The 23618-nt window shown below is 43.6% G+C and overlaps 1 protein-coding gene across 4 annotated transcripts in view; it reads right to left on the bottom strand.

Moving 5' to 3' along the window:
- SCLT1 (sodium channel and clathrin linker 1) overlaps positions 1-23618 on the bottom strand; it is a 272388-nt gene that overhangs the window by 35515 nt on the left and 213255 nt on the right. For 3 of the 4 annotated variants that reach the window (XM_069743945.1, XM_069743943.1, XM_069743946.1), the window contains 2 exons: positions 15185-15382; positions 7714-7905 (listed from right to left, as the gene is read on the bottom strand). In XM_069743945.1, the coding sequence (XP_069600046.1) occupies positions 7714-7905; positions 15185-15382 (390 nt within the window). Of the gene's footprint in view, positions 1-7713; positions 7911-15184; positions 15383-23618 lie in introns of all 4 variants that reach the window. The other variant, XM_069743944.1, reaches the window with a different exon arrangement.

Consider the following 23618-nt stretch of genomic DNA (forward strand, 5'->3'; position numbering starts at 1 on the left):
TTTCTCAGAAAAACCTGGCTGGACTGAGCTAGTGAAACATGAGATCGTCAGAGAGCCTGGTGTCACAGTTCATGTGAAGCCCTACCGGATTCCGGAAGCGCGGCGTGAAGCCGTCTCCCGGGAAGTGAGGGCAATGTTGGACTTAGGAGTCGTTGAGGAGTCGCACAGCGCCTGGTCCAGTCCAATCGTGTTGATACCGAAACCGGATGGCTCCATACGGTTTTGTAATGACTTTAGGAAACTGAATGCGGTTTCTAAATTTGATGCGTACCCTATGCCCCGAGTCGATGAGTTGATCGACCGGCTCGGTAAAGCCCGATACATTACGACCCTGGATCTAACAAAGGGGTACTGGCAGATCCCTCTGGCCGAGGCGGCCAGAGAGAAGACGGCATTTGCTACACCGGAAGGTCTGTTCCAGTATGTCTACATGCCGTTTGGACTTCACGGAGCTCCCGCAACGTTCCAGAGATTGATGGATCGAGTCTTGAGGCCCCACAGACAGTACGCTTCTGCCTACCTGGATGACATCGTAATTTATAGCATGGACTGGGAAACTCACCTCCGGAAGGTACAAGCGGTGATTGATGACCTGCGAGATGCAGGCTTAACGGCAAACCCCAAGAAATGTCACATCGGGCTTGAAGAAGCCCGACACTTGGGCTACGTGATTGGCAGAGGAGTGATTAAACCCCAGATCGACAAAATACAGGCAATCCAGGGCTGGCCACAACCAGTGAACAAGAAACAAGTACAAGCTTTCCTGGGGATTGCCGGCTATTATCGCCGGTTCATACCCAATTTTGCAGCCATGGCTACCCCCTTGACGGATCTTACCAAAGGGAGGGATTCCGTCATGGTAAAGTGGACCACAGCTGCTGAGGAGGCCTTCCACAGCCTGAAATGGGCTTTGTGCTCTCAGCCCGTACTAGTGACTCCTGATTTCAGCAGCGAGTTTGTGGTGCAAACTGATGCCTCTGATACTGGTGTCGGAGCTGTACTTTCCCAGGTGAGGGACAGAGTCGAACACCCGGTCCTCTACCTCAGCTGGAAACTGAATGTACATGAGCAGAGGTATGCAGTGGTTGAAAAAGAGTGCCTAGCCATTAAATGGGCTCTCGACTCCCTCAAGTATTACCTGGCCGGCAGGAAGTTTAGGCTGGTCACGGACCATGCCCCTCTCAAGTGGATGCACCTCCACAAGGACCGTAATAGTCGGGTAACCCGGTGGTTCCTTGCCCTGCAGGCTTACTCTTTTACGGTGGAGCACCGACCTGGGGTGCAGATGGGGAACGCCGATGCCCTGTCCCGAGTGCACTGTTTCAAGAGTGTTCTTGCTCGACCGGAGTGGTCTGAGCAGGGGGGGGGGGGGGGGTATGCAAGACTCATGTCGGTGTGGTAGTTGGGGGCAGGTATATCTCGCCCAGGTATTTGTCCAATGTGAATCAGGCCGCTCAGTATCTTCAGGATGCTAATGGGTTAACAAGTGCAGGAATAAAGGATGACCAGCTGGGGGTTTCCAGCGTCAGCCTGGGGCACACAGATTGCCTGTCTGTGTGAGACAAACGTGAGTGAGAGCTGTGCTCAAGAATTGTGTGATGTTAGCTGGGTGGGAGAAGCCCCCCAGTTGTTGAGATAGCAACGTGTTGGTTTAGTTAGCGCCGGACAGGCTAGGATTTATTTTTATGTTTTGTTTTATCTATGTTGCTTTCACGTTAATAAATCTGACCTGAGGTCAACCTGCTCAGAAAACCTGCTGTACGCCTCAGATTCAATGCACAAACCACGTGGCCTTTGACCCCAGCAAAGGCGATCCCGAAGTGTTGTGTCACAAGTCCCATATTTTTTATAACAGGCAGCAGGACACGACAGTGCCCACTGGTGCTATAAGCAACCACATTATACATATTGCGATTTGAAATATAAAAGACCGCTAACAGAGGTAATTCAATAAAATATAACATCTAGGAAATGTCAAGTAGCTTTAGTGTATTAAATGTTTGAGCTGGTAATCCACCATGATTAATCACTTGAGGGAAGGGGTTACTTGCGAAGGCTGGCCTTTTGTGAAATAGGCAGGACAATTTGGAGGCAAAAGGTTGGGGAGCAGTGAGCGGCTTCTGTAAAGGTAAAGCTTCAGATGCAAAAATATGTTTAAATAAAAATACATTTTTAAAGATTATCTGGCTTTAAATATGAAAGGGTTTTTTGAAGCAGGAGCACACAGCTCCCCGGCCTCCTGACTCTCTGGTTGCTGGATGGGTAGACGCTTCTGCTTCAGGGCAGTATTATTGTTGTGTTAATGGCCTTAACAGTATGTGCTCTCGATGAGTCAGCCTTGTCGCTACTGCTGAAGAGCCCAGGGGATAGAGAGAGGTGGCCTGAAGCTAATCCAGGGATCCTGGCCAACCGTGGTGCAGTGCTTAAGAGCTCAACAAGAAAGTGGTAATAAGCACTGCGCATGTTCAGCCACTGCTCTTCTACAGCAGCAGTGGTCAGTCCCCTTGGCATTGAGCGGTAACCGTCATGGGGGCCAAATTGTATAAAAAATAACTTGCAAAGTAGCTTCTTTTTTAACAAACACTACGCAACACATTTATCCTTTTAACTGTACAATACAGTGGCATGTAAAGGTTTGGGAACCCATGGTCAAAATGACTGTTATTGTAAACAGTTAAGCAAGGTATGTATCTATGTATATACAGCTCTGGCAAAAATTAAGAGACCACCACATGAAAACCCTGTCATGAGCAACCCAATCTCCAGACCTGAACCCCATTGGAAACCTCTGGAATGTAAATCAAGAGGATGATGGATAGTCATAAGCCATCAAACAAAGAAGAACTGCTTACATTTTTGAGCCAGGAGCAGTGTGAAAGACTGGTGGAAAGAATGCCAAGACGCATGAAAGCTGTGATTAAAAATCATGGTTACTCCACAAAATATTGATTTCTGAACTCTTCCTGAGTTAGAACATTAGTATTAATTTGTGTTTGTGATTATTTGTGTTTTGTGATTATGAACTTGTTTTCTTTGCATTATTTGAGGTCTGAAAGCACTGTTTTTTGTTTTTTTTTTTACCAGAAAAAATACAAAATTTATTGCTTGGAAATTCGAAAACATGTTGTCAGAAGTTTATAGAATAAATGAACAATTTACATTTTACTCAAAAATATACCTGTAAAGAGAAAAATCAGACAAACTGAACATTTTGCAGTGGTCTCAATTGTTGCCAGAGCACTATATACCGTATATTACTTCTATATTACCGTATTCTTGGATCTCCTCATACCTTGCCAACCGCACATTTAGCGTTTCCTACTCCCATACTACCTCCTCATCTCGCCCCCTCTCTGTTGGAGTCCCCCAAGGATCTGCCCTAGGACCCTTACTCTTCTCAATCTATACACTCGGCCTGGGACAACTCATAAGGTCCTATGGCTTCCAGTACCATCTATATGCCGTTGACACTCAGATCTACCTCTCTGGCCCAGATGTCACCTCTCTGCTCTCCAGAATCTCAGAGTGTCTATCGGCCATATCCTCCTTCTTCTCCTCTCGTTTCCTCAAGCTCAATGTGGACAAATCTGAACTCATCATCTTTCCTCCATCACGAATATCTTCCCTACCTGATCTATCTATCAAAATAAATGAAATCACACTTTTCCCGTCCCCAAAATCCGCTGCCTCGGAGTAACCCTTGACTCTGCCCTGTCCTTCAAAGCGCACATCCAAGCTCTCGCCACCACCTGTCGCCTTCAGCTCAAAAATATTTCCAGAATCCGTCCTTTCCTCAACGCACACTCTACCAAAATGCTCGTGCATGCCCTAATCATCTCCCGCCTTGACTACTGCAACATACTCCTCTGTGGCCTACCTTCTAACACTCTCGCACCCCTCCAGTCCATCCTTAACTCTGCTGCCCGACTAATTAATCTCTCTCCTCGCTACACTCCTGCTTCACTTCTTTGCAAATCCCTTCCCAATTTCCCAGCGTATCCAGTTTAAATTACTAACACTGACCTACAAAGCCATCCATAACCTTTCTCCTCCGTATATTTCCCCACTAATCTCTCAATATCTTCCCTCACGTAATCTCCGGTCCTCCCAAGACCTCCTCCTTTCCTCCACGCTTATTCGCTCCTCACTCAATCGCCTCCAGACTTCTCCCGAATATCACCCATCCCCTGGAATTCAGTGCCCCAACACATCCGGTTATCCACTACTTTTGGATCCTTCAAAAGAAACCTGAAAACCCACCTCTTCAAGGAAGCTTACAGCCTGTAAAGACCACACGCCCACCTCAATACCATTGGAGCTACTGCAACCTTTGACCTACTGTCTCCTTCCCCATAATCTTGTAGACTGTAAAGGTACCGTCACACTGAACGATATTGCTAGCGATCCGTGACGTTGCAGCGTCCTGGCTAGCGATATCGTTGAGTTTGACAGGCAGCAGCGATCAGGATCCTGCTGTGCCATCGTTGGTCGGCGCAGAAAGTCCAGAACTTTATTTCGTCGCTGGACTCCCGCAGACATCGCTGAATCGGCGTGTGTGATGCCGATTCAGCGATGCCTTCACTGGTAACCAGCGTAAACATCAGGTTACTAAGCGAAGGGCCGCGCTTAGTAACCCGATGTTTACCCTGGTTACCAGCGTAAACGTAAAAAAAAACCAAACACTACATACTTACATTCCGGTGTCTGTCCCCCGGCGCTGTGCTTCTCTGCACTGTGAGCGCCGGCCAGCCGTAAAGCAGATTACAGCGGTGACGTCACCGGCTGGCGCAAACAGTCAGTGCAGAGAAGCACAGCGCCGGGGGACAGACACCGGAATGTGAGTATGTAGTGTTTTTGTTTTTTTTTAACGTTTACGCTGGTAACCAGGGTAAACATCGGGTTACTAAGCGCGGCCCTGCGCTTAGTAACCCGATGTTTACCCTGGTTACCAGGGGACTTCGCATAGTTGGTCGCTGGAGAGCTGTCTGTGTGACAGCTCTCCAGCGACCACACAGCGACGCTGCAGCGATCGGGATCGTTGTCTAGATCGCTGCAGCGTCGCTAAATGTGACGGTACCTTAAGACCGCAAGGGCAGGGTCCTCTTCCCTCTGTACCAGTCTGTCATTGTTAGTTTTGTTTACTGTAAGTGATATTTGTATTTTGATGTAACCCCTTCTCATGTACAGCACCATGGAATTAATGGTGCTATATAAATAAATAATAATAATATTATATTACACATACACACACACATTTTCATGTTTTACATTTTAAAAATTACAAAACGAAGACTGGGCTGATGCAAAAGTTTGGGCACCCTGAATGGTTAGTAACTAGTAGTACCCCCTTTTGAAAGCATCACAGCTTGTAAACTCTTTTTGTAACCAGCCAAGAATGTTTTCGATTCTTTTTTGAGGGATTTTCTTCCATTCTTCCTTGGGAAATTCTTCCAGTTCTGTGAGATTCCTGCGTCGTCTTGCATGCACTGCTATTTTGAGGTCTAGCCACAGACTTTCAATTATGTTCAGATCAGGTGACTGTAAGAGCCATTGTAAAACCTTCAGCCTGCGCCTTTTGAGGTAGTCTATTGTGGATTTTTATGTACAGTATGTTTTGGATAATTATCCATTTGTAGAAGCCATCCTCTTTTCAACTTCAGCTTTTTTACAGATGGTGTTGTTTGCATAAAGAATTTGTTGAAATTTCATTGAATTCATTCTTCCCTTTACGTGTGAAAAGTTCCCCATGCCATTGATGCAACACAACCCCAAAGCATGATTGATCCACCCCGCCTTGCTTAATGGTTGGCGAGATGTTCCTTTCCTGAAATTCTGTGCCTTTTTTTCCTCCACACATACCTTTGATCATTGTGGCCAGAGAGTTCTATTTTAACCTGATGACTTGCTTTCTTGTTTTCAAAATGCATCAGGCTTGATTAGATGTTTTCTTGCATACGTCTGATGCTTAATTTTATGTTAAGGATGCAGGAGAGGTTTTCTTCTGACAACTCTTATGAATGACATTTTTACAAGTATCTCTGAACAGTAGAACAATGCACCACAACTCCAGAGTCTGCTAAATCTTTCTGAAAGTCTTTTGCAATCAAGCAGAGGTTCTGGTTTGCCATTTTTTTATTACATTTCGACGTGAGGAAAAGGCAACTTAAAAACACTTTTCTATGTTCTCATAGTGCTTGTTAAGACCAGCGCAGGCGCCTCTGCATGTGTCCACTTCTCTCTCTCAGCAGGGGCGCCGACGTGTTCACTAATCTTGCCACGCTGCTCAGGTGCCCGCCGTCTCTGTGTCCCCCAAGGGCCTGCGTATAGCACAAATGTCTCTTGGAAGAATGCTTAAGACGCTTGCGCTCCCTGCTTCTCGAAGAGGCTGCAAATGATTCTGAAAATGTCCGCAACCAATGGCTCGGAGACATTAGGTATTTAAACCACCTTCCCCAAATGAGAGATGGCTTAGCAATGTTAGTACCAGTTTCCTGCTACCTACAGTAGTTGTAAGGTCTCTGTACCCGTGTTATGTGAACCTGATCCTGTCCGTCCCATTTACCTGACCAAGTCCGCCCAGTATGTCTCTGTTCCTGTCCGGTCTGCTGTTCCTATTCCAGAACCCACTCTGCATGTGCCTACTCCTGATCCTGACCCATCTGAACCTGCAACTGTGATCCGGTACCTGTGGCCATCCAGTGTTCCTGTATCTGCTTGTGTCTGATCCGACATCTGTCTACCAGCTCAGCTGCATACTTCCTGCTTACCAGTTCCTGGCCGGTCCTGCCTCCCTGTCCTCTTGGGGGTTACCTGCCACAGCTCTGTGGGTTGTCCTGGAATAGCACCTTGGATCAAGTATAACCAAACCATCAGGGGCTCTAGTGAAGAACTAGGTGTTTGCGTAGTTACGCTCCTCCAAGCTCTACCTGGACCATGGCACAATGGTTAAACAACCATGTGCGTAACAGCCTTCTCCTGCATTGTGAGCCTCCATCAATTTAATCTTCAGAGTGCTTGGCAGCTGCTTAGAAGAACCCATGGCTGCTGTATTTTGGCACAATTTTAGAATAGGCTGGGTTTTTATAAACTTGGGAAATTTGCATGACCTGGACTTTCCTAAGGATGATTGTGAACAAGCCATAACCCTAACAGGATAATTGAGGTCTGAAACCTTGGTCAGTTATCTGAGCACACAAATCTATTGCAATTTTTAAAATAAAAAAGGAGATATATATATCCTAAAATACAAAGGAAATGTGTCATCTTTAACTTTAGGCCTTTTAGAGATTATTTAATCTTCAACTTGCCTAAGTGTTAATAATAGCAGTATAGCAGTAATTTTGACCAGGGTGTCCAAACTTTTACATGCCACTGTAAGAACACAGAAATTGATGCTCAAGAAATGAGAATTCAATGAGCAGAGAATGATAGGTCTGTACTTTACACCTTGTAGCTTCTTTTGTCTATTCAGGAACTTGAAGGACACCATACAGACCTGTAATTCTATAACCATATAAAAGTGCGTAGCTTGCCAACAGGCCTGTGTAACCGTTATCATCCATGGACTGGCATTAAACGGCACCGTGCGTGATAAGTGTGAGATAACAAGATGGGAATGTGGAGACCATGTGACTATTATACTCTATTGGGAGAAGAGGAATTTTCCATGAATATGGTGTCATGTAATTCACAAGTGACATGCTGTATACATACCGCAGTTTTCTCAGCCTGGTCTCGGTGCTTCTAGTAAGGTTGGTTGTCTCTTCTTTCCACTTGTAGCTTGCTTTCTGCTGAGCCATCAGTAGCTTCATTAATTCCTCTATAGACTTTCGAAATCCGTCCTCCATTTCCTGTAACTGCACCTTGAAGCCTTGCTCCTTTACCGAAAATTCATGTGCTAAAGTGCTTACCTGTGAGAATAAGTAATATTCACTAACAAAGGCAGCCCACAGAAAAGAGTTAGCGCAATAGTACATATACAGCAATTCCACCCACAATGGAAACTATTACTTGTGGTGGCTTATTAATAGTCAAATGTTAAAGGGTTCGGCCTCTCTCTTATTACTGCAGCTTTCCTCACAGACTGACCAACATTACCATCCATTCAATGGCTGCTGGCGGAGCAGCATGTGACCAGACCTGTCCATCATCCTCCTCCAATAGAAAAACACCAAGTTGGAAAGCTGCTTTTCTATTGGAGGAGGCTGATGGACAGATCTGGTCACATGCTCCTCCGCCAGCAGCCATTGTATGGATGGTAATGCTGGTCAGTGTATGAGGAAAGCTGCATTAACAAGGGAAAATGGCCGACCCCTTTAATATAGATCAACAGTGGCCAAAAGACAAGATTATTTTCACAGCTTTACGTTTTCTTCACAATTCTGACTTATTACCTGACAAGAACCCATAGGTCCTGTAGCTGAAATCTTCTTAATAACATAGCATTATAAGCATCCGCATACAGCGGCACGACCTGCGTACCTAATGTTAAAGAGAGGTACGCAGGCCGCATGCAGAAGTAGGCGGAGCCAGCAGCCGAGGGCGGGGCTTAACAGAGGAAGTCCGCAGCCGTCCGCAACGCTAATGTGAAACCAGCCTAACATATCAATAAGATCCACCGTCTTTTAAAGCCCAACCTACAGATTAAAAGATGTATTTACGTCTACAAAAACGATCCCCTATCATGTGGATGGGTGATGATTGCTAGATCTACATGGATCTCACTGATGGATTTAAGTCTCCTGATCTGGCAACTGGTGGTTGACAAAGCCAGTTAGTAGGTAATAGTTTTTGTACCCTCCCTTTAAGTTTGATTGAAGTCTCATGCACACATTGCTTATTTTTAATTGCTGATTTACAGATTTAAATCTGCAGTATGTCAATTCTTTCAGCATTTTTGCTGCAGATTTCACCCATACTAATGAATGGGAAAAACGTGTCAAAAACTCCTGCAAAAAAAAAAAAAAAAAAAACCACGTGAAAAAACACATGCTTTCCTGCTGCAAATGCTGAACGTGCGCACATAGCCTTATGGTCAGAGATAGGCACTTAAAATACTCCGGGGGAGTCACATATACACAAATATGGGAAAAGTATGTTACCTGACCATTTATTCCACTCCGCAATGTATGGAAGGACCCACGCCCCCCAAAACTAGTTTTATAAAGTCAGTATGTCAGTCACTGCACCTCCATAGTCCATAGAAGTGGATCTGTTTTGACAGAATTATACAAAAAGTGGGTAAGAAGAAATACCATTCATGTTAATAAGATGACAATCTGTAATAATTGCTCTCGGAGCGCTCCAAGTGTTTGCATTGTTCCGTTTGCCATCTGTCTGTTGGGGTAATTTGCTTGGATTGATTTGGCGTTTTGAGTTGTAATTTATGGAAAGTGCTCAGATTCTAATTACTGTACTGGAATATACAGAAATAAATCTTTGCGTGCCCTTCTCAGACCGGAAAGAACCACTGTTTTCCTTCCACTTTTGTTCTTGGCATAACGAGTTGGCGTAGGGTGGGCAACTTTTGGACTTGCAGCTGTGACAAACTAAATCTATTCATTGTAAAGTATCGTCCCAAAGTTTCATCAAGAGAGAAATTCATGGAAAGGGAAAACAATAGCTTCCCGGCAAGACTGCTCATCAACCATGGTGGGTGATCACGTTCTGCAGCTCCGCCAGGCTCCACAGCGCTGCAGAAAGATGGCGGCGCCACATCATTTGGGCTCCCAGACTCATTCCTCCTTCCCACACTGACTACATTATTGAAGTATGGTAGGAAATGTAACCAGCTCAACACCGTTTACCCCAGGGGTGTCAAACTGCATTCCTCGAGGGCTGCAAACAGGTCATGTTTTCAGGATTTCCTTGTACTGCACAGGTGATAATTTAATCACCAACTCATTATTTGTGTAGGTGATTAAATTATCACCTGTGCATTACAAGGAAATCCAGAAAACATGACCTGTTTGCAGCCCTCGAGGAATGCAGTTTGACACCTCTGGTTTACCCCATTACTGACCAGACGTATTTTCAGGTTTTTTTTATTAAAGAGCTGTAATATTTTTTCTTGTTCAGATATTCAAGTAATTTTCGCTTCTATTTTTTATGATACATGGCGCTTCATTTTTAGGTCACAGTCATATTCTCTTTTTTTCTGCTGATATCGGGCAACATTGGTGGAAAAGTAAATAAGTAGCTGTTTTTCCCATTTACTCCAAAACACAGTGTCTGCAAATTGAGATTCTGGTTTGGCTATTATCCAAGGCTCGTTAAAGAGTCGACATTGACTGTTAGGATTGCTACTTCCAATAGGTGGCACTAGAGTTCTACTCCTCTTCCTCTCTGAAGAGACAATTTGCATATTTCCCAGAGGAGCATTGCGGCTTTAAGTCTCCTCACCTCGACATGCTTATCATGTCGCTCTCCGCGAGGAGAAACGTTATTTTGCATAATAAAACGCTAACAGCAGTAATCTGCATATAGAACATGCATGATGATGGTTGGTGGGGGAGCTGACATTACTGCCCTCTAGGCACCCTTCTCTGTGATGGACTGTGATGCTTTTGTGATTTCATATGTTTGAAAATATCAGTGAGTTGGCAACTGTTTGAATGTAGAAAGGAAACTTTTTACAACTGGGGTCACAATGGTAAATGAAACACTTAGTTTAAAGGGAATCTGTCAGCAGGTTTGTGATTTATACTGAGGGAATCATGAGGTAGGGGCTGAGACACTGATTGTGTGCTGTTCCAATACAATGAGTGTTTTATCAGCAGGAGATGATCACTGCAAAACTACTGTCCATGTGCATCCTGGTCTAACCACGTCCGTAGCACTGATTAGCAGCATACTGTCAATATACAATGTAGACAGAAATCTGCTTATCAGGGGTCTGGATGTGGCTCTGCTACATCTAAAAACCCTGATTGTATCACACTGCTGCAACCAGTAAACTAATTGATACATCGTTGGAATCATGGTCTCTTTCCCTATCTTATGCTGCCCTCAGATGAGGTAGGAAAAACATGGTGACAGATTCTCTTTACGTGCGTGCCTTTTAGTGACCAAGAGCTGCCTATTTCAGTTCCCTATGACCTTATGTGATTTAGGATAGCATCAGTACATGTATACCTAGTGATGTGGACCCTTTGTTCAAAAAATTATGGAAGGGCCCTAATGGTCAGGTCCCAAGTAATTTGACACTGATGATTTATGCGAGGAATATGCAGTCAATATATATACTGTACATACATCTACTATATAATTGTCTAAGGGGTACTTCCGTCTGTCCTTCTGTCTGTCTGTCACAGATATTCATTGGTCGTGGCCTCTGTCTATCATGGAAATCCAAGTCGCTGATTGGTCGTGGTTGTTTTGCGGCGACCAATCAGCGACGGGCACAGTCCGGAAAAAAATGGCCGCTCCTTAATCCCCGCAGTCAGTGGCCGGCACCCGCTCCATACTCCCCGCAGTCAGTGTCCCCGATGCGCTGCTCCCCGCAGTCAGTGTCCCCGGCGCTCTGCTCCCCGCAGTCAGTGTCCCCGGCGCTCTGCTCCCCGCAGTCAGTGTCCCCGGCGCTCCGCTGCTTACACAATATACTACGTCGCTGTGCAATATACTACGTGGCTCTGTGCTGTATACTACGTAACTGGGCAATATACTACGTGGCTGGGCAATATACTACGTGGCTGGGCAATATACTACGTGGCTCTGTGCTGTATACTACGTAACTGGGCAATATACTACGTGGCTGGGCAATATACTACGTGGCTGGGCAATACACTACGTGGCTGAGCAATATACTACGTCACTGTGCAATATACTACGTGGCTCTGTGCTGTATACTACGTGGCTGGGCAATATACTACGTCGCTGTGCAATATACTACGTGGCTCTGTGCTGTATACTACGTAACTGGGCAATATACTACGTCGATGGGCAATATACTACGTGGCTGGGCAATATACTACATGACTGGGCAATATACTACGTAGCTGGGCAATATACTACGTAGCTGGGCAATATACTACGTGGCTGGGCAATATACTACGTGGCTGGGTAATATACTACATGGCTGGACAATATACTACGTGGACATGCATATTCTAGAATACCCGATGCGTTAGAATCGGGCCACCATCTAGTACAGGGGTGTCAAACTGCATTCCTTGAGGGCTGCAAACAGGTCATGTTTTCAGGATTTCCTTGTACTGCACAGGTGATAATTTAATCACCAACTCATTATTTGTGTAGGTGATTAAATTATCACCTGTGCAGTACAAGGAAATCCTGAAAACATGACCTGTTTGCAGCCCTCGAGGAATGCAGTTTGACACCCCTGATCTAGTATTATATATATATATATATATATATATATATATATATATATATACACACATACAGTATAGTTTGGACACACCTCATTTAAAGATTTTGCTGTATTTTCATGACTATGAAAATTGTACATTCGGACTGAAGGCATCAAAACTAAGAGGTAACACATGTGGAATTATATCCGGTACTTAACAAAAAAGTGTAAAACTTTGAAGCTCATCAAGAGAATGCCAAGAGTGTGCAAAGCAGTCACCAAAGCAAAAGGTGGCTACTTTGAAGAACCTAGAATATAAGACATATTTTCAGTTGTTTCACACTATTTTGTGAAGTATATAATTCCACATGTGTTGATTCACAGTTATGATGCCTTCAGTGTGAGTGTACTATATATGTACTACTATATATGTACATATATATATATATATATATATATATACTAGCTGAAGAGCCCGGCGTTGCCTGGGCATAGTAAATATCTGTGGTTAGTTATAGCACGTCACTTCTCTTATTTTCCCATCACGCCTCTCATTTTCCCAATCACATCTTTAATTTTCCCCCTCACATCTCTCATTTTCTCCCTCACACCTCTCATTTTCTCCCTCACTCCTCTCATTCCCGCCTAACACTTGTCTTTTCGACCTCACATCTGTCATTTTCCGATCACTACACTATTTTCCCTCACTCCTCTCATTTTGCACTCACACCTTTTCATTTTCACCTCACACCTCTCATTTTCACCTCAGTATATACATGTTTGTCATCTCCCTTATATATAGTATACACCTGTATGTCATCTCCTGTATATAGTATATACCTGTATGTCATCTCCCCTGTATATAGTATATACCTGCTGTGTGTCATCTCCCCTGTATATAGTATATACCTGTATGTCATCTCCTCCTATATATAGTATATACCTGTATGTCATCTCCTCCTATATATAGTATATACCTGTATGTCATCTCCTCCTATATATAGTATATACCTGTATGTCATCTCCTTCTATATATAGTATATACCTGTATGTCATCTCCTCCTGTATATAGTATATACCGGTGTGTCATCTCCCCTGTTTATAGTATATATCTGTGTGTCATCTCCTCCTGTATATAGTATATACCTGTAGGTAATCTGCTCCTGTATATAGTATATACCTGTGTGTCATCTCCTCCTGTATATAGTATATACCTGTATGTCATCTCCTCCTGTATATAGTATGTACCTGTATGTCATCTCCTCCTTTATATAGTATATACCTGTGTGTCATCTCTCCTGTATATAGTATATATCTGTGTGTCATCTCCCCTGTATATAGTATATACCTGTGTGATCTCCTGTATTAGACCTCGTTAACACGTTATTTGCTCAGTATTTTTACCTCAGTATGTGTAAGCTAAATTGGCAGCCTGATAAATCCCCAGCCAACAGGAAGCCCTCCCCCTGGCAGTATATATTAGCTCACACATACACATAATAGACAGGTCATGTGACTGACAGCTGCTGTATTTCCTATATGGTACATTTGTTGCTCTTGTAGTTTGTCTGCTTATTAATCAGATTTTTATTTTTGAAGGCTAATACCAGACTTGTGTGTGTTTTAGGGCGAGTTTCGTTTGTCAAGTTGTGTGTGTTGAGTTGTGTGTGGCGACATGCATGTAGCGACTTTTGTGAGATGAGTTTTGTGTGGCAACATGCGTGTAGCAACTTTTTGTGTGTCGAGTTGCATGTGACAGGTTAGTGTAGCAAGTTGTGTGCAGCAAGTTTTGCGCATGGCGAGTTTTGCGCGTGGTGAGTTTTATGTCTGGTGCCTTTTGAGTATGTGCAAGTTTTGTGCGAGGCAACTTTTGCATGTGTTGCAAATTTTGTGCATGTGGCAATTTTTCCGCATGTGCAAGTTTTGCGTGTGGCGAGTTTTCCATGAGGTGAGTTTTGCACTTGTGGCGAGTTTTGCGTGAGCCTATTTTTTGCATGTGGCGAGTTTTGCGCGTGGTGAGTTTTGAGCGGCGACTTTTGTGTTTCGACTTTTATGTGGCGAGGTTGGTGTATGTGTGGTGAAATGTGTGCTGAGGGTGGTATATGTGTTCAAGCACGTGGTAGTGTGTGGCGCATTTTGTGTGTGTGTTCATATCCCCGTGTGTGGTGAGTATCCCATGTCGGGGTCCCACCTTAGCAACTGTACGGTATATACTCTTTGGCGCCATCGCTCTCACTCTTTAAGTCCCCCTTGTTCACATCTGGCAGCTGTCAATTTGCCTCCAACACTTTTCCTTTCACTTTTCCCCATTATGTAGATAGGGGAAAAATAGTTTGGTGAATTGGAAAGCGCGGAGTTAAAATTTCACCTCACAACATAGCCTATGACGCTCTCAGGGTCCAGACGTGTGACTGTGCAAAATTTTGTGGCTGTAGCTGCGACGCCTCCAACACTTTTCATTTCACTTTTTCCCCATTATGTAGATAGGGGCAAAATTGTTTGGTGAATTGGAAAGCGCGGGGTTAAAATTTCACCTCACAACGTAGCCTATGATGCTCTCAGGGTCCAGACGTGTGACTGTGCAAAATTTTGTTTATGTAGCTGCAACGGTGCAGATGCCAATCCCGGACATACACACACACACACATATTCAGCTTTATATAGTAGATATATATATAGGAAAATACTTATGCATGCGTTTGACTGGAAAATGATAATGCATGAAATAGAAATGTGTTTTTCCAGTAGCCTGATACTAGGCTGTTGCTTTTTCATAAAACATTTAGCAAAGATCCATTGGTTTAATATTTTATATTTTTCCACAAGCTCACCGGTGGCATAGACGGAGACACATAACAGTACTGAGCACACAACCTTACCTGAAATGTGACTTTTTGCTGCGCCTCTGTAGTGGACTTTTTCCACTCTTCCACATCTTTCCGGTACTGTTCATTCTCCTGCACGAGTTTTAACCTTTCCTCGCTCACAGAACTCCCCTCTTTTCTTTCTGACTCCAAAACCTCATTTAGTTTGAGAATAGTTTCACGGCACCTTGACAGCTCCTCCTCAGAACTGAAAATACAAGATATTTTTACATTAAATATTTATCAGCTAATCACAAATAATACTCCGGAAATTCACTCAACCAAGACCAAGAGTGTAAAAAACAACGAAAATCTGATACTCAGATATTGAAAACCTGGAAGCCACAAGCTGATCTTCTCAGCATTGCAAACTTCTGTTTGGATACGTGTCTAGGTTGAATAAATATTCCACATTTATCAATGTATTTGGACTATATTCTGCATTTTACTCAAAAACAGTACATTATTGGTTGTGATACACATTAAAGGGGTTCTCCACTACTGGACCATCCCTTTTTAGTGTCTCTATTTTGCTGGATAAAATAATAAAAAAAAAGCTTATTAACCTGCCGGACTGATGCGCTCCCTTGCTCTGAACTAGATCCTTTGGTGATTTTGTGGAATAAAAAATGTCACGTGAGCTGGTATCGGCTTTGATGGAACTGTGAAAACTGTAGACGATTGTTGTCACAGATGAGGTTAATAAAACAGAAATAAGAATTAGCGCAATAGGGATTTATCCCAGTAACGGTGGGGAGACCAAAGGCCATGGTACTCACCTGGTAAGGTTGTGTGACCACAAACCACTATTAAGCGTATGGCTACTGCACACCCATAAAGAGTTATAAACCAAAAAAAAAAAGAACGAAAGGATTAATTCTGCCCTGCCAGTGAGGCCAAGATGAGGGATGTCCAGAAATGCTGGAATTTCGATTGTCAGCTGTATCTGCATTGTTTCTCTGTACTGCACGTTGTGGTTTGTCCTGATGGAAGTTTTCAACTTCGAAACGCGCTTCGCCGGCAGCACAGAATTAACCTTTTCATTCTGCAGCTCCAGCAGGTAAATATGCTTTTTTCCCCACTTTATATAGCACATTGAGGTCATTATTTCTATCAGTGGACAACGTCTTTAACAGTTGGAATGAGAAATATGTGCCACTTACTTTTGCATGCCAACTTGTAGTGAAAATTCCAAAAAAGCCTGCATCCCTATTCCAAATACCCTGGGATTGCACAGCTTGATCATACATTTCTCATAAATTTGTCACGCCTCCAATTTTAATAAATATAGGCCAATATTCTCTCCAAGCTACGTGCCTCCTTATTTTAAAATGACAGCAATCAAAAATGCCTTTAATGGGGATTTCAATGTTATTTTTAACCTTAACAGTGGGAATCTACCATGGAAAGCTTATTACCAGAATCTGCCGCTCCGATGGTCTCTGCTGACGTTAAGCGATGACGCTCGGACGTCCAGTCACCTGACCTTACAGCCAATCAGTGGGCTCAGCAGTCTGGTCCCGTGTGGTTGTGAGATCATTGCTACTGGTTCGGAGGCAATTGCCACAGTGGAGACTGAATTCCGGTGATAAGTAGGCCTTCTTTTTCCCCGTTATCATGGTGGTTTCCCACTGTAAAGTGGAAAAATAAAGTGGAAACCCCCTTTAAACACGCAGATAAAATTAAAGTAAAATTCACAACAAAATGGAGCAGCAGGCAAGTGCATGAGGTATTACAAATCTCATCCACATGATGTAGCTATTTCAAGCACAGACCTATGGGGCCAATTTCTAATGTGAATTTCACCCTTTGTAGCTTAATTCGCAAGTGATGTCCGTAGGGAAACCACGGCACAATCTGCATGGCGGGACATAGATAGATATGCTATACGATGCCTATCTAGGCACAAACTTTACAGCGTAGGTCAGTCTGACAAATGAAAGGAAAAATCGAGTTTATCTATATGAATAGGAGTGAAGAGAGGCTATGATAAGGCAATAGTCATTTTACACCGCCAGCAAACTAGAGGAGAACATTTATTTTACAGAAGTTTCCATTTGGCCAAGAAATATGTTGAATCTTTACAATATGCATTTTCTTTCAACCTGCACATTTTCGGAAGACAAAATGCAGGGTGAAGCCATTCTCCAAAATGCCACAGATCAGCAGGCTGTGATCCATGTGTTCTACCTAGGAATAATGTGCTAATCAAAAGTGACTGCAGGGAAAATCTGAATATAATATTTTCATCCTGCAGTTACTAATTCAGGACATGGAACAATAGCTTAAAGTGTGTGTGCTTTGATTTGCATCAGATCCGAACAGCGGAGCTCTTTAGGTAGTCGGAATCCAGACAGAAAAATATGCCCTTTGGAGAATTACAATTGTAACTGTAATCACAACTTTTCAGAAAAACGTATTACATATAGATTTATGCAGCTTGAAAGCTAAAAGTGCTCATAAAAAAACTAGAGTATAAAAAACGGGAAGAAAGAATCACATAAAAATGGATAGTGGCGATAAAAAAAGCAAGCTGGGAGTTATGGCCTCATAATATTTTTCTTCTATGACTAAATGCATTATTTTTAGTAAATAAAATATTACAGGCTATTGAGACGGTGTAAGAAGACGCCTTACCGAAATCTCAAGGTGTTACGTAAATGTATAGAAGATACTATTCCGACAACTGGAGACTATAGAAATCACAGAACATGAGAAGCACATCATATCTGTCTGCTTCCTGAGGGAAGCTCAGTGGGGCTGCTAATTCAAGGGCTTTCCTAAAATATAACCGCGCTCAAGACACTTTTTTCAACACCAAAGATTTATTCAAATAAGCCATGGCTACATGAAGCATCATTATACAGTCATACAGCAGTTTTAGCATTCTGAATATATTGCTGAAGATTACTTCAAAAATTAGACTTCATAAATAATAAAAAATGCCAAATGTTCTAGGTCTTAAAGAAGCTATTTTTTTTTTGGAAACTGCACCCCCACTTTACATTTACTTCTTTGTAGTTTTCTTTTCTAAAGCTGCCACCTTACTTCCTAGCTCTTGTCCCGCAGTTTGTTCATCTATGCTCTGCCATCAATACCAAACTACATCAGTAAAGCATCAGAACGACTAGATAGAGCCAGTCCCATCTCTGACACACTGCGATTATCCTTCCCTCTATATTTTCGTAACTAAGTAAATAGATTACAATTATCCAGTTAGGGAGGCTGAATAGTCATTTCTGGAATTATAATTGTGATAAGAGCTGTGCAGTCATCATTATAAACTGTGATAGAAGCATCCACGGTACAGTTCATGCAAATTCATCATAATTTAGGTTCTATTGATCGAGGTGCTGACTTCTTAAGATAACAAAGTCCTGTGGTTCCCAGAGGGTCACCATGTGATTCTATACAGTCATGGCTGGAATTGTTCCAGAAAATGAAGTATTTCTCCCAGAACATTATTGCTATTACACATGTTTTGTTATACACATTGATTTACTTTGCGTGTATTGGAACAACACAAAAAAAAAACAGAGAAAAGGCAAATTGTACATCGTTTCACACAAAACCCCAAAAATGGGAAGGACAAAATTGTTTGCATTTTTCAAAAAATGTCGGGAAACAACTTAGTTTCAGTCATGTGATGCTCATTCAAACTCATCAGTGGCAAGTAACAGTTGTGGGCAATATGAAAATCCCACCTGAACCCAGATAAAAAGTGGAAAAGTCGATTCAATGCATTGTGTCTGTGTGCCACACTAAGCATAGAGAACAGAAAGAGGACTTGAGAACTAAATTGTTGAAAATTATCAATAATTCCAAGGTTACAAGTCTATCTCAAGAGATCTTTATTTTCTTTTGTCCACTGTGAGCAACATAATTAAGAAGTTCACAACCCATGGCACTACAGTTAATCTCCCTGGATGTGGATGGCAGAGTTAAATTGATGAAAGATTGCAAGTCAGGATAGTCCAAATGGTGAATAAGCAGCCCCAATCAGGTTCCAGAGAAATTCAAGCTGCCCTGCAGGCTCAGAGTGCATCAGTGTCAGAGCAAACTAACCGCTGATATCTGAATTAAATGAACCACTATGGCAGGAGGATCCCACTACTGACATGGAGACATAAAAAAGCTAGACTGCAACTTGCCAAAATGTACATGAGTAAGCCAAAATCCTTCTGGAAAAGCGTTTTGTGGACAGATGAGACCAAGACAGCGCTTTTTGGTAAAACACATCATTGTACTGTTTACCAGAAAAGAATGAAGCTTACACAGAAAAGAACACAGTACCTACCAGTGTCAGCCTCACTTTTCAACTACATGCATGTCACATCCTCAAGCACAAATTTCTATAACAATGAACTGGATAGATTGTTAAGGAATAAGATGCAGCCTTTGCCTGTACAAAGTGATTAAAATATATCGTGCCAAGCAATGCTCATACAAGAGGGCGGTGGCCCACTCTTGCACAGATGTCCACTGAAGGATTTTTCTGTTCTTCTGTGGGCCACTCCAAGTGTGGTACGTACAGTCAAATATGGTGGAGGTTCAAAGATGTTTTGGGGTTGTTTTGCTGCCACTGGCACTGGGTGCCTTGGATGTGTGCAAGGCATCATGTAGTGCACAATGTAGTGCCAAATATCAGAAAGATGGGTTTGCCTCCTTGACCATGGGTGCTCCAGTAGGACAATGACCCCAAACATACTTCATGAAGCACCCAGAAATGGATGGAAATAAAGCGCTGGAGAGTTCTGAAGTGACCAGCAATTAGTCTAGATCTAAATCCCATTGAATACCTCTGGAGAGATCAAATTACTGTTAAAATTGCTGTTGGGAGAAGGCACCTTTCCAATATGAAAGACCTGTAGCAGTTTGCAAAAGAAGAGTGATCCAAAATTCCAGTTGAGTGGTGTAAAATGCTTGTTGATTGCTATAGGAAGCAATTGATTGCAGTTATTTATTCCACAAGGTGTGCAACCCAAAAATTTTTATGGTTTTGTGCAAAATTATGTCCAATTTGCCTTTTTTGTAATAAACGTGTATAACAAAATATGAGTAACTGCAATAATTTTCTGGGAGAAATACTTCACTTTCTGCAACAATTTCAAGGGTACAACACTTTCAGCCATGACTGTATTCAGTGGTGTAAAAAAGAGCTTGCCCCCTTCCTGATTCCATATTCTTTTGCATGTTTGTCACACTTAAATGTTTCCGATCACCAATCTCGTATGGCTTTATTCATATTGAACTATTCTAAAAACACAATCTTGTCACTCGCGGAATGTCCCGTGAACGTGAGGCACATACAAAGTATGGATTAAATACATAATGAATTACTTCTTTTCCTGTTCCTTATCCCTTCCTTCTTCCCTTCCTCTCTCTGAGGAAAGAGGATATAAGAAAGATTAAGCTTATTTTTACTATACACCTGCAGAAGGCTGTAACCAGCAGAAACGCGTTATGTATACAGTTTATTTTTAAACTAGATGGTGGCCCAATTCTAACACATCGGGTATTCTAGAATATGCATGTCCACGTAGTATATTGCCCAGTCACATAGCATATTGCCCAGTCACATAGTATATTGCCCAGCCACGTAGTATATTGCCCAGCCACGTAGTATATTGCCCAGCCACATAGTATATTGCCCAGCCACGTAGTATATTGCCCAGCCACATAGTATATTGCCCAGCCACGTAGTATATTGCCCAGCCACGTAGTATATTGCCCAGCCACATAGTATATTGCCCAGCCATGTAGTATATTGCCAAGCCAGGCAGTATATTGTACAGCCCACGTAGTACATTGCACAGCCCACGTAGTATATTGCCTAGCCCACGTAGTATATAGCAATGTGGGCATCATATCCCTGTAAAAAAAAGAATTAAAATAAAAAATAGTTATATACTCACCTTCCGGAGCCCCCGGATCCAAGCGAAGCGGTTACCGACGCTGAGTCCTTTCGCGCTCCGGTTTGTAGAGTGCATTGAAGTCTCGCGAGATGATGACGTAGCCGTCTCGCGAGACAGCTACGTCATCATCTCGCGAGATCGCAGCATGGACCAGTTACCGGAGCGTCGTGAGCGGGAAAGGCCTGTTGTGTATCCGAGGGGCCGACGGACGGTGAGTATATAACGATTTTTTTAATAATCATTTTTAACATTAGATCTTTTTACTATTGATGCCGCATTGGCAGCATCAATAGTAAAACGTTGGTCACACATGGTTAATAGCAGCGTTAACCGAGTGCGTTACACTGCAGCATAGCGTGATCGGTTAAAGCTGCCATTAACCCTGTGTGAGCGGTGATCTGAGGGGAGTATGGAGGGGGCACTGATTGCGGGGAGGATGGAGCGGCCATGTTGCCGCCGGACTGTGCCCGTCACTGATTGGTCGTGGCTGTTTTGCTGAGACCAATCAGCGACTTGGATTTCCATGATAGACAGAGGCCGCAACCAATGAATATCTGTGACAGACAGACAGACGGAAGTGACCCTTAGACAATTATATAGTAGATGGTTTTCATGGTACAAATAAATCTCTTCTGAAGCAATTTGAAGAGCTTCACCTTGATTTAACTTATTGGCAAAGACCGCACCAATTCCTGATTTTCTCCTTGGTCTCACTGTACATTTTATCTACTATATAATTGTCTAAGGGGTACTTCCGTCTGTCCTTCTGTCTGTCTGTCTGTAACGGTTATTCGTTCGCTGATTGGTCTTGGCAGCTGCCTGTCATGGCTGCCGCGACCAATCAGCGACGCGCACAGTCCGGAAGAAAATGGCCGCTCCTTACTCCCCGCACTCACTGCCCGGCGCCCGCATACACCCCTCCAGTCTGCCCTCACACAGGGTTAATGGCAGCGGTAACGGACCGCGTTATGCCGCAGTGTAATGCAGTCCGTTACCGCTGCTATTAACCCTGTGTGACCAAGTTTTTTACTATTGACGCAGCCTATGCAGCGCCAATAGTAAAAACATTGAATGTTAAAAAAAATAAAAAATTATATACTCACCTACGCCGCCTTTCCCGCTCCTCGCGATGCAACCGGCACGTTCCGGTCGCACGGATGGTTTGGCAGAAGGACCTGCCATGACGTGACGGTCATGTGACCGCGACGTCATCACAAGTCCTGTGCGCCTGCGCGGAAAGGACCTGCCGTGACGTCACGGTCATGTGACCGCGACACGGTCACGTGACGACGTCAGCACACCCTGGGACCGGAAGATGCCGCCTGCACCCCACACAGGCGACAGTGCTACAACGCGCCTGCGGAAGGTTAGTATATGTTTATTTTTTTAACCTGTGTCATACGTGGCTGGGCAATATACTACATAGCTGGGCAATATACTACATGGGCTGTGCAATATGCTACGTGGCTCTGTGCTGTTTACTACGTCACTGGGCAATATACTAAGGGTACCGTCACACTATATGATTTACCTACGATCACGACCAGCGATACGACCTGGCCGTGATCGTTGGTAAGTCGTAGTGTGGTCGCTGGAGAGCCGTCACACAGACAGCTCTCCAGCGACCAACGATGCCGAGGTCCCCGGGTAACCAGGGTAAACATCGGGTTACTAAGCGCAGGACCGCGCTTAGTAACCCGATGTTTACCCTGGTTACCAGCGTAAAAAAAAACAAACAGTACATACTTACATTCCGGTGTCTGTCCCTTGCCGTCTGCTTCCCGCACTCACTGACTGCCGGCCGTAAAGTGAAAGCACAGCACAGTGGTGACGTCACCGCTGTGCTCTGCTTTCACTTTACGGCCGGCAGTCAGTGAGTGCGGGAAGCAGACGGCAAGGGACCTGACGGACACCGGAATGTAAGTATGTACTGTTTTTTTTTTTACATTTACGCTGGTAACCAGGGTAAACATCGGATTACTAAGCGCGGTCCTGCGCTTAGTAACCCGATGTTTACCCTGGTTACAAACGAACGCATCGCTAGATCGGTGTCACACACACCGATCTAGCGATGACAGCGGGAGATCCAGCGACGAAAGAAAGTTCCAAACGATCTGCTACGACGTACGATTCTCAGCAGGATCCCTGATCGCTGCTGCATGTCAGACACAGCGATATCGTATGGATATCGCTGGAACGTCACGAATCGTACCGTCGTAGCGATCAAAATGGCACTGTGTGACGGTACCCTAACACACGGACTGGAGATTAGATCAGTGGATATCTGTACTGTGGTCTGATGAGTCATGTCTTTGTGAGACACAGATAAGGCGAGTTGATGGTTTCTACATGTGTGGTGCCCACTATGAAGCATGGAGGGGAAGGTGTGATGACATGGAGTGCTTTGGTACTGACACACTTGATGATTTATTCTAAATTCAAGGCACACTTAATCACAAAGGCTACCACAGCATGCTGCAAGGACATACCTTGCCATCCAGTTTGCATTTACTGCTACCAGCATTTATG

The sequence above is a fragment of the Ranitomeya imitator genome, chromosome 1 (assembly GCF_032444005.1).
Source record: "Ranitomeya imitator isolate aRanImi1 chromosome 1, aRanImi1.pri, whole genome shotgun sequence".
NCBI classification, from domain to species: domain Eukaryota; kingdom Metazoa; phylum Chordata; class Amphibia; order Anura; family Dendrobatidae; genus Ranitomeya; species Ranitomeya imitator.